Below are 16,691 nucleotides of genomic sequence, written 5' to 3'. Positions count from 1 at the left end.
CTATGAATTTATAGTGAATATAATAACATTTATCGTTGATATTGCATTAATATTTTGTTGTATTGAACTTTGTGTTATAATTATCTTGTTAATTAATATATTATCTTAAAATTAATATATTATATTTTCTTAATCAATATATTATCTTATCAATATTTTCTTAATTAATATATCTTAATTAATATATCTTAATTAATATATCTTAATTATCACATTAGATATCATTATATAATAATTAATAAGGATGACAAGCATTTTTAATATTAGTATTTTTAATTATCTGTCATCAATAATTATTAAAAGTAAATACTTCATTGTTTATTATTACAATTTCGAGATATTGTTTTCATCAGCATAAATATGAAAGATGAAATGAAGAAGATAAAATTTTATGAATTAGAGAGGAAATTCGACTGCAACGAGAGAGAAACTTCACTCGTTTTGAAGATTATCAGAATCAGAATTCTTCCTCTCCTTTCTTCTATTCTTCGTCCTCTCTCGTTCCTTTCGCCATTGCTTTTTACCGGCGAAGATGAAAGTTTTCCTTTAAACTCGCAAACCATTGCTTTATAACCTTCGCATAATTGTGAGAGCAGGTAAGCCGACAGCTTTCCACATCCATTCCCTCCACATCCGTATTATCTCCTTCGTGTATACCGCGAATGTCTAATAAGATTGAAGAATCGTCCTCGGAGATTTCTGGAGCAAGGTCGTAAATTGCCCGGGCGAATACCGGGAAATATAAACCTCGAAACCCGTTTCAAGTTTGCGCGGCCATTAAAGTTGGATCAGACGGCGATCTGGACAGCTTTTAGACTTTGCTGTTGCGTCGCCGATCCATTAGTTAACTGTCGATAAAGTTTGTTAATAGAAATTGAGTGCTCTGATCAATTAGATACTTTTGTTTGCGAAGATTTTGCTAATGTTTCGCTGCAGTTTCACAAACTATAATGATATATTAATGAGATTACATTTTGTAACTTTAACTTAATCTTGATATTTAGTAAAATTATGATTAAGCATCCATATATCCATGATAAATGGACTATTAAAATCTTATTAATAATGAAAATATCGATAAAAATAATACTAAAATTGCATATAAATATTAAAATAAACAATAAATTTTCGCTACAATATCGTATTAGTGATGGACAAATGATAATGATTGATGGACAAATGATAATGATTGATGAACATTCAATTCTGCAGCTGACAAATCTCCAATAAGAATGATTGAAAAAATATGCTGTGAAATTGATTCATAAAATAATGCAATGTTTGAAGAATTACGCGCCTACACTTGTTCGACTTTTTTTTATGGATGTTCGCATCGTTGCTGCGAAAAAGTGCTGTCGCCTTACAACACAATCAAAGTGCGATGACATCGTTTGCGCGCGAGAGACGTTTCTCTCTCTTATCCGATTCGAACGCAGATGCGATCGGAAACCAGCTGGTCGGTTGAAAATTGCAGAGGCCTTGTTCGGGTGCCCTGTCATTAGGTAGTTTGCAAATTTAAACAATGGTTTCCTACTACCGCTAACGCGAACCACCATCGTGGTAGAGCGCACAGTTACGGTCGGTGTTACGCAATCGGTCGGGGAAGGATCACGTGATGACCCTGATTGGGAGCAAAGCCGGCGAGTAAGGAGGGCAAGAGTAAAATAAAAAATCGTAATCGAGCGTATAAGTCGATCGCGATCAGATAACGTATGACTGATTGCGTCGCGAAAGTCGTCGAACCGAAACAATTGTTAATGTAAAAACTCATCGTAATGACACACCGTCATATCGATTCAATTCCAGTAGTTTCTGTGATGAAGTGAACGCTTGATGATAATGTATGTTTGTCTTGAAATGATTACAGCACTTATCATTAATTTATTCCACTATTTATATGTATAGTTTAGTTTCAGTTAATAATTGTTTGTTTTTTTTTCTATATGGCCTTGTAACCATACGATAATATGTAGATATATGATAATTTTACACATGTTTTTATAATAATTTATTCATCTTGTCAAAGTAATAGAGAAGTTTATATAAATATATATGGCTATGCAATAATTTCAACTTTTTCTATTGACATTTCTGAACAATGATAATATGAAAAAGTCTTTATAGATATACGTTTAATTGAAATTTTTTATTGTTTCAACAAAAGGAATCAACTTGAAAACATTTAATAATAATTTCGAAACTTTATATACAATTAGAACACATTGACATTCTTTAATTTAACACACATATTCCATCATTTCAATCGGCTTGATGAATATTTGTCAAACCGCCGCTTTGAAGTCGCCTGCATGATAGAGTTACAGTTTTAAATACCAATCCATTTTCCAATGTATGACTTTCGACAATCAAAAGTACATCAAACTTTAGAAATATATTTACACAAACTCAATTAGTATAATTATCCGTTGAGATAAATAATGATAGATCGTTAAAGAGGATTGTTGTATCTTCACTTGACAGAAAAGTGATCACATTAATCGGGTGAACGCGGCACGCGCCACACGATGACGTCGGTAATTGCTTAATAAAAGAACGTTCCATTTACAGTCCCGTATAATTAATGGGTGAGTAAAACATCGTGGCTCCATGAGCGAAGCAACCGTAGAGTCGCGATACCGTATTCTCGGTTTTCTTTATTGATAACGCGAATGGTAAAGGTGCGCTTCAAACAGAAAATCCGCACTAATCTCTCGATTCTTTTATTTAACACTCAAAGCGCGAATCTTTACCTTGAGTTATTTGCTTGTTAAATGTATTAATGTTGTATATTCGAGTATTTATTTTACTCATGATCTGGTAGGAAGGAATTATGTTTTTCATAGAATTGTGATGATTATATCTCGATATATTATATTTCCTTTTACTGAAATTTTACTGAAATTCTTGAATATTTAAGTATAAAATTGTTGTCATAGAGAAAATTTGATTGCGTGCTATCATTTTTCGTGATGTTTAACTATTGTAGTGCATTTATATACTTATATAAATCAAGATATATTTTCAAACATTGCTTCAAAAATTTATAGCAAGAAACAGAATTAGAATTATTTTACATTGAAATTTTATGAATTGATTAAAATTTTAACAAAATAATTGTAACGCAAAATTAATTTTAATCACTCAATGTTTCGTTAAATTATTCGGGAAATGCAAGCTCGAGAAACATTTACGATTTATGCATATTGTATGCAACTCGTAAATCAGTGCAAATTCTCTCGTTCCCGTATCTTGCATAATCAATTGTTCCTGACAGCTTCTTAATTACACTCGAATACGTATTGGGATCGAAGAAAACTCGGTCATAATGACACTTCGCGATTACGACAGCGATAATGACGAATTCGTTCGAGTGGACAGATGTTCTATAATGAATTAAATTCGTTTTCTCGAACCAGTAGAATCGCGTCACCTCCCAGAAGAATTAATCCGCGGCGACTCATTAGCGTTCAGTCCGGAATCGATGATGCTAGTGCGAAAATCGCGCGCTTCGCCGTCGAAGTTAATTAATCGCGCCTTCCCCTCGATAGACGAATTAATTGCTGGGGTCTTTTTACGAGTCTCTCGCGCAACGGTCTTCTCGAGCGACAAAAATAGACGAGAAACGGCTAGGCCTACATGTTGAATTGCACAATGTTTGCCGCTCCAGGGTCGGGGATGATAGAATAACCACGAGACGTCTTAATTGACCCGAGGGAATGCACGAGTACATACGATATGCAACCAGCGCACATACATATACATGCATTGTCTCATCTTCGCGAGAAACACTATACTAGATTAATGTAATGACGTCGTTTGCGTCGCGAACTAATCATTCTAAGCGAACGAATAAACGTTTTCGTAATCAGCTTTGGTGCATTATTTTTGTCGGGCAGAAATCGGAATCTCAACGATATTATGATTCCGATGATGTCGAGCTCTTAGAAGAATGCAAATGGCATATTTTCGTAGAATACATAATCGGATGTAAATTAAGATTTTTGAATATAAATTAAGATCAGAAATTGAGATGTGATATTACAAAGATGTAATTTAAAAAAAACTCTGAGCTTTTTTTTAAACGGGCTTTAGCATCTAATATTTTTATATTGTACTGTACTAAACGATCTAAATAACTAAATATTGTGTATGCAGTTATTCTCAAAAAAGATCAATCATTATGATATATATTTTATGACATAGCAGACAATTTTCCAAAGTGCGATCAACACAATGTCACTTATATAGCGATCGTACTTTTGAGACGTTAGTGCGACTGACGAGAATTCGTTTGTAAGATACATTTGTGCGAATTACGCGAGAAGAAACGACCGGCTCGTAAAATTCATTAGTATACTAGAAAAGATACTGGAAATGACGCGAGGTAATTAAAATTATCGAAGGTATACGGCGCAGTTTGCGAAGCAGAAGCGAAATTTGAAGCAGGATTATTGCTCTTGTGTTTTCAGGCTCTTAATCGAATGTAATCGTTGGTATTCGCGCAGCGACCCAGAAAGATATAATAATGATAAGAATAAAGAGTCTCAAGAGGAAAAGAACAGCTGGACATTCAGATTCTATATATATATATATAACGATTCTATAAATAAACAACCTATTATATATTATCAAAGCTTTTATACTTGGCTCATGGAATCATTACACACATATATGTACACACACTGTTCCAATCTATAAATTATTAATTTTGGAATAGAGCGTTATAATTTACTCATCATTATTTTAAAATCGAATTATAAACATTAAATAATGACAGATATTTCAACTTCAGTGAATCGGGAAACTAAGATATAAACTCAAGAATTTGAACGTCGATTTATGAATATTTTGATTTATAATTAAATAATAACACTAATTAGGCTTTCCATTATATAGGAACCGAGTGTATAAATCGGTCGTGATATGTTTATTACTGGTTTAAATCAATAAATTATATGCGGTTATATTTCTCCTCGTTGTGTCAACTCTTGCCGCAGGTATGCAATGCGTGATAATGTAGCGAAATTCTCCAAATATTATACTATACACTTGTAATAATAACGTTCGAACGCAACGAACGAAGCAGATAGTGTTTACAATAATCATCGCGAAGGTATTCTGATTTTCGCGGCGCGAGATGCGTATTTATTATATGCGCGTCCTGGTTGCTGAAACCACCGCACGTTTTTGTAAGTGTGACCAATGATGAATGCGGGAGATTGTTTCGCAAAAAGAATTACCAGAAACGTACGCAGAGCGGAATAAAGTTGTATTTCACTTTTATGAGCGTTTTAACAAGTAAAAAGATTACGTATGCGAATAACATTTTACTGCCGGCCGGAGGAGCCTATACCGTCGGGAAATATCGAGCATGCAAAATTTTCGCACGTGTAATATCTCTAAATGGTCCGGAAATGTATGCCTAGTTATTTCACACCCCGCTGACCTATATATTTATCATAATATGTTACATTCGAACAAGTAAAAAAATAAAATCGCGTGCGCGAGGAGAGTGCAATATATACAAAATATAAAAAATAACTTTTGTAGGAAAGAGATTACCATATATTAAAATAATCATATATTCTTTTTATTACGAAATATGTTATTATTTGTCTTGGAAAATTTACGAAGGGTAAAATATGAAATCTCTCTCAAATAATATTATTTTCAGGATTATTTAAAATTACTTTTACCAAATATTTCATTAAATGCAAAAATTAAATTAAAATAAAGACAAAATAAAAATAATTGTTACAGTTTTTTTATTTGGATATTTATCTAAATTTTTGTGTTTCTAATTAAATATTTTCCTAGCATCATGTATTTCTCAGACATTACAATATACGTTTAACAAAATATTAAAAACGGCGTATTGATTGTCATTCTTTGATTGACTGGAGAATCCAGATGGAAACTAGTCGATGCATACATTCAATTGAAACAATATTATTCTTCGTTATAAATTTCGATACGATAAATTTTATCCAGTAGCTTGTGATAAATAATTCGATACACATATATATATATATTTAAAAAATTGTTTACTATAAGTTAGTGAAAAATTATTTACTATAAGTTCCAGCACTTTTTTATTATATATTCATATTATATATCATATATATGGTTTTGTAAGAACAAAAAAATTTTTTAATTTTCATTTTATTTCAAATAGATTTTCCGAAAAGATGTTTTTATATATCAGAAATTTTTATTTTTATTTATTTGTAAAATTTTTTAATCACATAAATGTGTGCAATTAAAGATTTCTATTTAAAATATCGAAAGATCACATATTATGTCTTAGAACGAGAATTACCATCAATTTAAATTTAGTCAAGTATTAGAATATGATCCAGCATAACAACTATTAGTGAAACTGTTGTCCTCCGACTTTAATCAAATGATTGCTCTGAGATCATTCTTACAACTGATGCCGGACTGGCGGCCGATGTATAAACACACAGTTGTAACTGGCTCAAGCCGGACTTGTCCTCCTTCTTCAATCTTCTTTTTTATCCTTTCGAGAGAACCACTTTTCTTAGTTTTTATTCCGTTAATTTCTAGGACATCGCGGGGCCGCTTTCGCCGAGTCTTAATCTCTTTAACCGTGGATAATCCGTTATTCTGCAGATACGCGACTGAGATGCTCGCGGCGGATCTCTTGCGTTTCCGCCAAAAGTTTCATCTCTTCGTTTCTTCAGCCGGCATATAATAGTCCGTTTTCTCCAAGATCTTGAACAATCCCGTGGAAGAGAACGTAAGATACCGCGAATTTCCTCTTTACTCGTCATCTTTGTGAATAGTTGGCGGTGAAAGATTCACTCTAGAAACGCTAAAGCGAGCTCTTTGCCGTTTATATCACAAAGTAATCATTTATGCATATAACGAGCGTTTTGCGGTTACGTCTTTTGCATTATGTAAATTATACAAAACTGCATGCGGTTGCATTATCTTCGGTGTTTAGAATACAAATTTCTGTTATGTCATCGTTACATTCTGCCGCTTTGTTTGTGGACGCTGCCTGATCGCGCGCGTTATAAAATTTTATCTTATTATAATTATCTGACTCGAATTTTAAATGATGGTTTCATTCAAAGTTTGTCCTCAGCAATTCCCTCTGTTTGTCTTGCGTGTAAATTATCTTCGTCGATAAACTATACACATGTGACCTCACTACAATCCGGATACAATGTCCCTCATATTCTCATTTGAATATATAATTTTACAACTTCCTGAATGCGCTTTTTAAATACGTTTGTATACAAATGTAATTACTTAGCTCTCGCTAAGTTTCATTTGGCATACGCACAATTTGGTGTTAAAGTCGTGAAATAAATAGTGGTCGAGAATAATAATCTTCTTAATCATGAATATTTTATCTTTGATGTGCCAGATTTAAATTTAGAAATTTATATTTATATACGAAATTTTTTTTTAATCTCCTTAAACGATAATATAACTTATAATATAAATAGGTTAATTGAAAATACTGCCGTTTCTTTAATATATTCTTAGGGGAGAATTTTAAATAAGATTTATATAAATTATTTATATGAGAAAGAAGGGAATTATATAGACTAATATATTAGATTGTGTTTTATTTTAATTCGATATTAGATACTCTATAATGTTTCACTGCAATTTTGCTTCGGGAAGATCGATTGACCAATCCAAAGTAATTTGTGGTTCGACTGTTGTATCTTATCGTAATGTTTTTCCTCATTAATGTACAAGAGGTGTGACGCTGCTGAAGTCAATCGTTTGGAATGTCGTTTTAATCGCTAATTATTCCAGAAGAAGTTATCTTAATGAAAGTCATAATGGACTGAAGATGGATAATTGCGTTTCAATTCGGTGTCACTCGATATTATCGTACTGTAATAACGCGATAAATTGAGTAACAACGATCATTCAGATAACAGTAATTGTTCTTTTTTTAAATGTCGAATTTTGCACAAACAAGGTAATATATATTTTTTAATTGGTTTTCACCGGAACAAGTACGCATAAAATACACATTGTATCACGCGAACTACGACCAACGTTTTAACGACTGTTGACTGTTTCCGACATCGAAAACGTCATCCTTTTTATTTGACGATGCTATAAATACATTTTACTTCGAAGCACAAAAATAATTGGTGCTTCGTTTTATATTTTCGCGCTTTTATTCAAATCTAGTACTTCAGGAAATAGACAATTTGTCCGACAATTTCAATGTCTGCATAATTGCTACTTAAGTACATTTTCTTTATTTTCTTCTTCTTTATTTTCAGACAAATGAGTGGACAGATATATAATGATGCATTTCGGTAATAACTTTATTAAGATGTAAGAAGAAATATAATATATAAAAAAATTATTCAATGTTTTATATACAAAATTTATGAGAAAGAATTTTAGTTTTCTCTTAAAAGGAAGAAAACTACATCTCATAAGATATAATTTTTTTTCTCGCGAATCGGAAAAATAAAAATATTACATGTATAAATACCTGAATCGATGTCATGCCGGTAAGCGATAAATCATTCGACTTCTGAGATCAGTTTTGCATATCTTATTATCGTCGATAAATCAAGCATATTTCCTTCGTAAAACTGCAATTTTTATATTATTTAACACAGCGCAAAGAAAAAGAAATACACCGTTTGGGGTCAAGCATAGAGTTTATGTTCGCTTTTATGATTTCTCATATTTACTGGAGGTCCTCCTTTCGAGAGAGAGTATCCTCTTGACAGAGTCTCAACCGTCAAGTTATATTCGCCGCAGCAGTTCCGGTTAACAGAGTATATATGTTTTGTTTCATAAAGGAAACAATTTTGTTTCGATGTAAGAACAAAAATTTTCTCATTGCGCAGCCTTCGTCGTCTTCAGTCTTCTTTCAGACTGCACGTGTAACAATATTTTCATCTAATTTCGCAATATGTCGTCAGATACTGTCATATGCATACATTATGAATATCACGTATCGCGCGAGGCAAGCACTCCATGAATTACGAATTCATGAAATGTTCGAACACGAAGGATAGCAATTTAGCGGTCGTATATTAATAAAAAGAAGGAAATCATATTATCAGCATTGCTTGTTGTAAATTTGTAATATGCGGTACTAAATATTTTGACGTAATCAAGTTTTTCAATTTCGTTTAAATTTAAAATCGATCGAAACTATCTGAAAAACTATTTTACTGTAATAAAAACTATATTTCCGAGTATATTAAATAAGTTTACAATTATCATCTTGCTGTTTCTTATTTTTCTTTTCAATATCTGTGATTGAGAAGGAATACAACAATTTTGTATCGGTATTGAATTGTTTCTTTTGTCTACATTTTGCTCTCAAGAGATATGTTTAAACACTCAAGTATAGAAAATTCGATCGACCAGCTCGTATCAATATCGTATCAACGGTCCTTGTTAATTGCTCATGGATGGATCTCCATTAACGCGATATCTACTACAGAGCCATGCACATGTTCAGGATGTTCGGGATAATGAACTGCTGACGGAGTGACATTACAACCGACTATGTGGCACGTGTTATCGGATATTTCGGCTTCATTTATATTCAGGCTTAAAGATCAAAGAGCACATTCATTTAAGTGTCCAAATCATGTGTGAAACAAACTTTCCAATTTTTTAAATATTTATTTTAATGTTTTCTCATCTTTACAAATTAGAATAATTATCAGAATATTATATTATACATCAGAATATCATTAAAATAGAATTTCAAAATAGAATTAATTTTTATCATATTAAATAAAACAATTTATATTTTATGTCTCTGTTTAAGAAGAAACTAAAATTGTTATATTACATGTATATATGTATGACAAAGTTGATATCTCTTAAAGAAATACATGTATATGTTTAATATGTAATATATCGTATTTGATCTAATTTATATTTTATTACGTTTATATTAGATATATATTAGATATAAAGATATCTAATATCCGAGAATTTTTAAAAATATATCGCTCCGATTTTTGTTTGTGTTACAAATACATCACAAAATTAAAATCACATTTTTAACAAATTTTTAAAAATTAATATAGATAGTTAACAAAAGAGAATAGGCACGTTTAAATAATGAAATTATTAATTCGATTGTGTTACATTCGGGTAAGATGGAGAGCTTCTGTGAGTCCTATTATGCAGATACTTGATACAATGCCGATCGGAAAATGGAGCATCGTTGATGATTATCTGCATAATTTAGCAGCTAGATATTAGCGTTAGACGTCGCGCGAAGCTAACGACAGTCATCGCTTATGCTCATTCTGTCGCGGAGCCTCTCGTGGAAAATATCGTTAGCATTAAATTCGCGGAGGCGCGAATTAAAGTTTCAATGCCCACGAGATTCTCTCGGTCTGGCGGAATCGTAGAGGATATTGCGAGGACCCGATGTCTTCCGCGCGTTGCCGGTAATAGCCAAGATTCCGAACGGAAGCGCCGGGTAATTTCAGCCAATTGAACGACAAATGCCGTTGCTGTCTAGTATAGTATTTCGCGCGTTATATGAAACGGCGGCCTCTATTCACTATGCACGTTTAATATCATAGCCATTTGATACAGTCATTTGCAGCATCGCTCGCTCGCTTTCAATCGTACCGCGCGCGATTCATTATGTTAATTCTTCTCGCAAGAAATGTTTTTTTTCTTAAGGATTAAAAGTCGCTCGCGTGGATGGCTGGACAGGAAATTAAAAATTACGATCTTTTTCATAAAGCACGCGCTCATCAAAAATGAATCATGCGATCTGTCTTATATATCTTGATATATCTTAAAGTGATTAAATAGGACGAAGTTATAGTTTATCGAGCTTTAAATGTTATTACTTGGAAGAAAGAGAATTGGAAGATTATATTTAGCACTGCGGTTAAAAATAAATTCTCCGAACTTTGATATTTCCGTTTCTCAACGTTGTGTTATTCAGATAAACTTTCGCTAATATAAACTCGCGAAAAATACTTTATTGTAAATTTTTTCGTCTGACTGAACGTAGATTAATAACCAATCCCGCAGGAATTACCGTTAATCGGACCAACGTCCATTTATTATCGCCCGGTAGACAGGCACTCTTGAACCTTTATTGTCATTCTAATCGATACATTTGTCCTTAAACGGACACATAAAAGACTTGGCGAGCGCGCCAAGATCCTCCGCGAGGAGTCGATAGCACACATTCGGACGAATTGTGGTTCGCCATTCGATAAGGCAACACTAGCAGGAAGCGAGAGGCCTAAAAAAGGGCTTTTCCTGAGGCCGTAAAGACCCGCACTATTTCGTCTCAGGACGAGCACGGCTGCCTCGCGGCTGTATGCACATCTGCATGTATATGACTAGATCCGTGATTCTTGTGCAGAGCCATTGAATATTCCGCGCGACCCAGATCGATCGAAGCCGCGAGCGACGTGTGTGAGCTGCTCGTAGGCCGCTGTATAGGTCAAACGCGCCCTTTTGTGATCCTCGAAATCTGTCCTGCGACGCGCTCTACTCGACAGACTGAGCGATGCACGATACGGATACGGCAGATATTTTATTGCCGCACAAAGACGTTAGTTCACTTTGCTGAAGCCCCGGGTCGCAGTCAAGCCGAAAAGTTTCGGCTTGCGGATAAACTGACACGACTCGGTAATCTATGTTCGTCCACTCAAGCCACTTTGCCATTTATCATTTTCCACTATCGCGATGTTTCACGTATAATATGCGGATTTATATAACAAATTTATCTAATAATATAATATACGTTTATATATTTAATGGTAGTAACTGTTGAAATTAAAATTTTTATTACTCCAAATCAGAAAATGATATAATTGATTTCTACCGATTCGAAATAAACATAAAAAATAATCATTTATTTTAACTGTTTTTTTTTTAAGATATCTACTGGTAATAAATGCATGTTAAAAACTTTTTTGACAGTTTGTATAGATAATCGGTTTTGTGGTAAAAAAATATTTCCCAGTTGTCGATTATTTATGAACTATTTGAAAAAAAAGCATTTTATATTCTTCACTCTCATCCACAAAAATAAATATTTTAAAATAATAGTGTTATTATAAATTTTTTGTACTTTGTTTAATTATAATTTTAATATAAATTATTTATTTTTTATTATTCCTCGGCAAAATTAAGCGAATTTTATAAGTCTCGTAAAACACAAATACTATACAGACATTTTTCTCTTTTATAAAGTACACGGGACGTATCTCACGCGCGAGTTTATTCGGGCAGACTTAGATATGAGGTTGTACCTGAAACCGGTATTTCTTAGTAGGACGTGTTTTCCAACCGGAACGAATGTGATAGCGCGAAATATTGATGCCTGTTGAATGAGATCAGCTGATAGGCAGAGGACTTACCGAAAACTGGAGCAAGGATGGATGACCCAGTGACCTGCGGCTTTTTGCCTGATTCGTTCCTTCATAAGCGCCTTCTTGCTGCCGAAGAGCTTCATAGCCAACTTGTTGTCCGTCGGCTGGAACAGAGCCTGAAGTTGATTCTTCAAGAAACTCTGCTTGACTTCCTGGCCCGGGAGGCCCGGGCCCGGCTCCTCCTTCGGGGTGCCATAAAGAGACACATCATCCACCCCGAAGTGAACCTTCCCGCTGCCTTTGTAATTCATCTCGTTGCCTGTAACACAACGATAATCGTGTGAAATCAATGTCGGCGATCGATACAACCGTTCATCATTTGACGTCTAATTTTATCGTCATTCAAAGCGCCCGTGAAATCTCGTATCAGCCGATAAACTCGAGTCGTACGATTGGCACGAGGTATAAATCGCGAATTGTCCATAATCACTCGCGACACGATAACATCAAGCGTATGGCTCAATGTCATTGCCCGAAATATTTTTATAGTTTGTGACCTTGATAATACTTTGAGTAAGTTTCATGGAACTTCCTAGAATGTATAAAAGTGGGGCGGTCACACGCACACGCACCATGTACACATACCATATACACATACACACATTTATTTGTCTGTCCTCTGAAAAACATTATTATTATTTATAGGCTGATAATTTCTGTCCATATTTGGTAATTTATGATCAACATATCCACGTATGTATATTGTATTTTTGGAAGTCTAAGTCAAGATATATTTTAAAATATATCAATTTTTTAACATCTTTTTTTTTGATATCAAATTACTTGTACATCTTAAAATATTTTCAAGAACTAATTTATTTTATAAACATATCAATTAATATGCGAGTAATTTTCCCAATTTTGCCTTTAGTACGTTAATATTTTAATTAATTTCAATATTAATATCAATTTAACTTTGTAATTACAAATCAATCTCACGTGAATAATGTATGAAATATTCCTACATAAATAATTACATTATGTATATCTATTACTTTTGCACATGAACATATTCATAAAATCCATTGATTATATTATTAATTGATTATATTATTCATAATATTATATGTGTTTGTATATTTTTATCAGTATTTATTTTTTAATTTTTAAATACATTCATATTTTTTTATATACACTTGATTTAAGAAAGTTGAACAAAAATTCAAGGAATGCTGCTCACACACATTTTCGTTTTCTTTTTTTAAAATAACTACCGATAAAATTGACGGCGATCGATGAATGTGTAAACATTACGTTTTTTCCAACACTCACTGTATCTTCGCGATTTATAAACACTCCATAACGTCCAAGTGGAGATAAGCTCCTCGTACGATTTTGTCCACGATCCAGTATCCTTTGATTTTAAACCGTTTTGCAACGGATTGTTGCCTTGTTGCAACAACGGCTTTTGTTGCGCCGTAGAAGCGCATCCTCCTTCTTCGACGTGTACCATCATAATGAGTCCAGACGAGAATGGGATGAAACGCGAAGAATCTCGCGCTGACCCGGTCGAAAGACAGATACCGCGCAAGAATTACTTAGAGCAACTAACGGATCAAGGACGGAAAGAAGCGCGAGAGGAGACGCATATCCACTGACCGGTTTTAGCCGGACGAACGAATACATATGCCCGTTTCTTTTTTACATATGTTGGTATATGTGGACGTGCTTCACCATAATCCCTGCCGATACATATCACAGTTGCGTAAAAGATTCAATATCACGATTTATTGCGCCCTCCACACTGACAGATGACCGGAATAGTGTTTTTGCGTTTTAATCGTGACTGACAAACAGATTGATAAATGTAACAACGTGCAGTTATTTGAGAAATTTTATTTGCCGGTATCTGTGTTACACTTTAAATGAAATTCACAAATTAACTGATAAATGACACTTTAAATGAAATTCAAATCAACGTGATATTCGTGTTTCCGTGAAATGTCGTAAATGTTGAAATTTTTACGAAATTCAAATGTTTATGTTTAAAATTTATGCGTCACGTGTGACATATGCTTAGTAAAGATATATTCAAAACTTTATAATCCTCTTTCTCTCGATATTCGTGTGATTGTTATGAGTAATATATATTCCCAAGTTTATATATTTCTAGAATGTCTCTCGTAAAAATGCGGGCTCGAAAGGATTTACATGTTGCTGCGGCATAAGTATAGCTATAATCATGTTATATATTACTTTCCTATAGAATTATTTACATAAGAAAACATAATATCGTTTCAGAAGAAAATTTGCAATTGAGAGAAGTTTATATTATTATTAATAGATACGCCTGTGAATGTGCGATCCATGTGCCTATATTCGCGCGAAATGTTAAAAACATCAGACTTTTATTATATTCCAAAAGAGATCAGGTTTATCGTCATGTTTTTTCCATTTTTGTACAAGATCCGCCGCGTTTTTACATCTGCAGCGAATATTATATGATGCATTCAAACCGGAAAGATGAGATACCTATAATGGACTATATTTCGATGCAAAATATACAATGTTGAATTTGCATTCGTACAATGACACGTAAAGATGTCACGAGAAGTTTCTATTCATATACTATTACCTGTGTTGTTAATTTATGTGAAAATTAAATCATATTTTAAATAGTCAGGTATCCGGAAGCAACTTCGAGTAATGATAATCATTTTTTACGTAATATATTATATCTCATCCTACATTTATGAGAAAGATTCTGAAATATTTAAATTCCCTCTCACACCCTCTAGTTTAATATTGCATCGCGCTATCGATTTTTGCCTCGATATTATTTGTATCGTGTGTTTGATGTATATATACGTATGTAATCTCTTTGCATTTCAATTATTTTGATGAATACAAAACTATATGATATTTTTTTCATCGTCATTAACCATATCGAACATATTTTATCACTAAGTACACCACGCTGCTTGTTTTGCGCATTGTGTGCGGTGGACAATACGGTCGTTACACATGTGTGTACACGCGTGTCACATGGGACTGATCAATGATTTATGAAATTTTACCGCAAGCGCCACAATGCGACAATCATACATTCTCGCCTGTTCACGAGAAACGAATTTAATTCGACGTTTATTAGCGTTTCGATTCGATCGCGTGACTTAGTGGTCCATTGTGCGATATAGCTTTACATTAATAAGTATTATCCACCGTAAATCGTCAAAACTTGGCGAATAATTTCACGACCGGAGCCTAGTCGTAATTTAATGTAGCTACCTGCTGCACTCGATATTACGGCAACGCAATTGCATAATTTATTTCCGTTGTTAGAATAATGTCACCGTATTGCAATGAATCATTAAATTTGTCTTGTTCTTACTCGTATTTCCTATATCCTTTCGAAGAAGTTCACTCGTGTAAGGATTTTAAGCTTTGCTCGAATTTATAAGGATTCTATACCTTAAACCGTACTTACGTGAATAAGCGTGAAATATTTCCGCGTAAAACCTTTCGTTTCTATCGTTCATTTAAGCGTAATATTTATGCGGTATTGCCGTTCGTAAATAATGATACGAATGATGACATTTATACGATCGAATAACGTCACTATATTCAAATAGAGCTTCTCTCCTAGGATCTCGTGAAATACAATGTCGATGCATTCGATTGCATCGTATAGAAATAATATTTTTTGTGAGTATGCCGTTACAATTAATCAAAATATTGTATTTAATTTTGAAGTAATCCGCAATACATTTGTTATACTTTTTGTCGATAAAAACGACTCGTAGATTTTAATTGCGAGCAATCGCGTTTTTACGAACGCAAATAACATGCACATTTATGAAATGCTCTCTCTAAAAGTGAAAATATCTATACTAATTTAAACAGTAAAATAAGATTTCACTGAGAATCAGTGAGTATTTTACTGATCTTCAGTGGAAACACTTATTTTTTGTTATTTTATCTTATATCTCACTGATTATGGTCAGTTAAAGTAAAATTCGCTGTAAAACCAGTAAATTTCATTGTAAAATCAGTAATCGCTAGTTCGTTTACCGCTATGATCGCTATCTCTCTCGTATTTAAGTTTTTTAGTCATAAGAATTATATAAAGTTTGCAAAGAGCGACAAATAAAATTAAAAATATTACTTCGATTTAACTTCTGATACAATCTCAATAGAGAGGCTTCAGATATTAAATCGATTTTATAAGTCGGACAAATAAATGTCTAGCGACTTAATGAAAATTATTTGTTCGTTATCTAAAATAACAAGTTCAATATGCATGTAATATATATAAATAAAATATGCATGTAATATAAATAAAATAAAATTTTTAATGTAATA

General features: G+C 33.2%; 1 protein-coding gene across 8 annotated transcripts in view; it reads right to left on the bottom strand.

The window, feature by feature from the left end:
• Ih (hyperpolarization activated cyclic nucleotide gated potassium channel Ih) overlaps positions 1-16,691 on the bottom strand; it is a 126,524-nt gene that overhangs the window by 50,329 nt on the left and 59,504 nt on the right. For 7 of the 8 annotated variants that reach the window (XM_083093038.1, XM_083092997.1, XM_083093044.1 and 4 more), the window contains one exon: positions 12,378-12,648. In XM_083093038.1, coding sequence (XP_082949164.1) covers positions 12,378-12,648 — 271 coding nt within the window. Of the gene's footprint in view, positions 1-12,377; positions 12,649-13,661; positions 13,863-16,691 lie in introns of those variants that run through there. The other variant, XM_083093035.1, reaches the window with a different exon arrangement.

This window comes from Camponotus vicinus, unplaced genomic scaffold, assembly GCF_025532165.1.
Source record: "Camponotus vicinus isolate PSW18456_S1 unplaced genomic scaffold, iyCamVici1.0 SCAF_1, whole genome shotgun sequence".
Lineage (NCBI taxonomy): Eukaryota > Metazoa > Arthropoda > Insecta > Hymenoptera > Formicidae > Camponotus > Camponotus vicinus.
The sequence above is the reverse complement of the archived record's forward strand: the minus strand, read 5'-3'. Positions and strand labels throughout refer to the sequence as shown.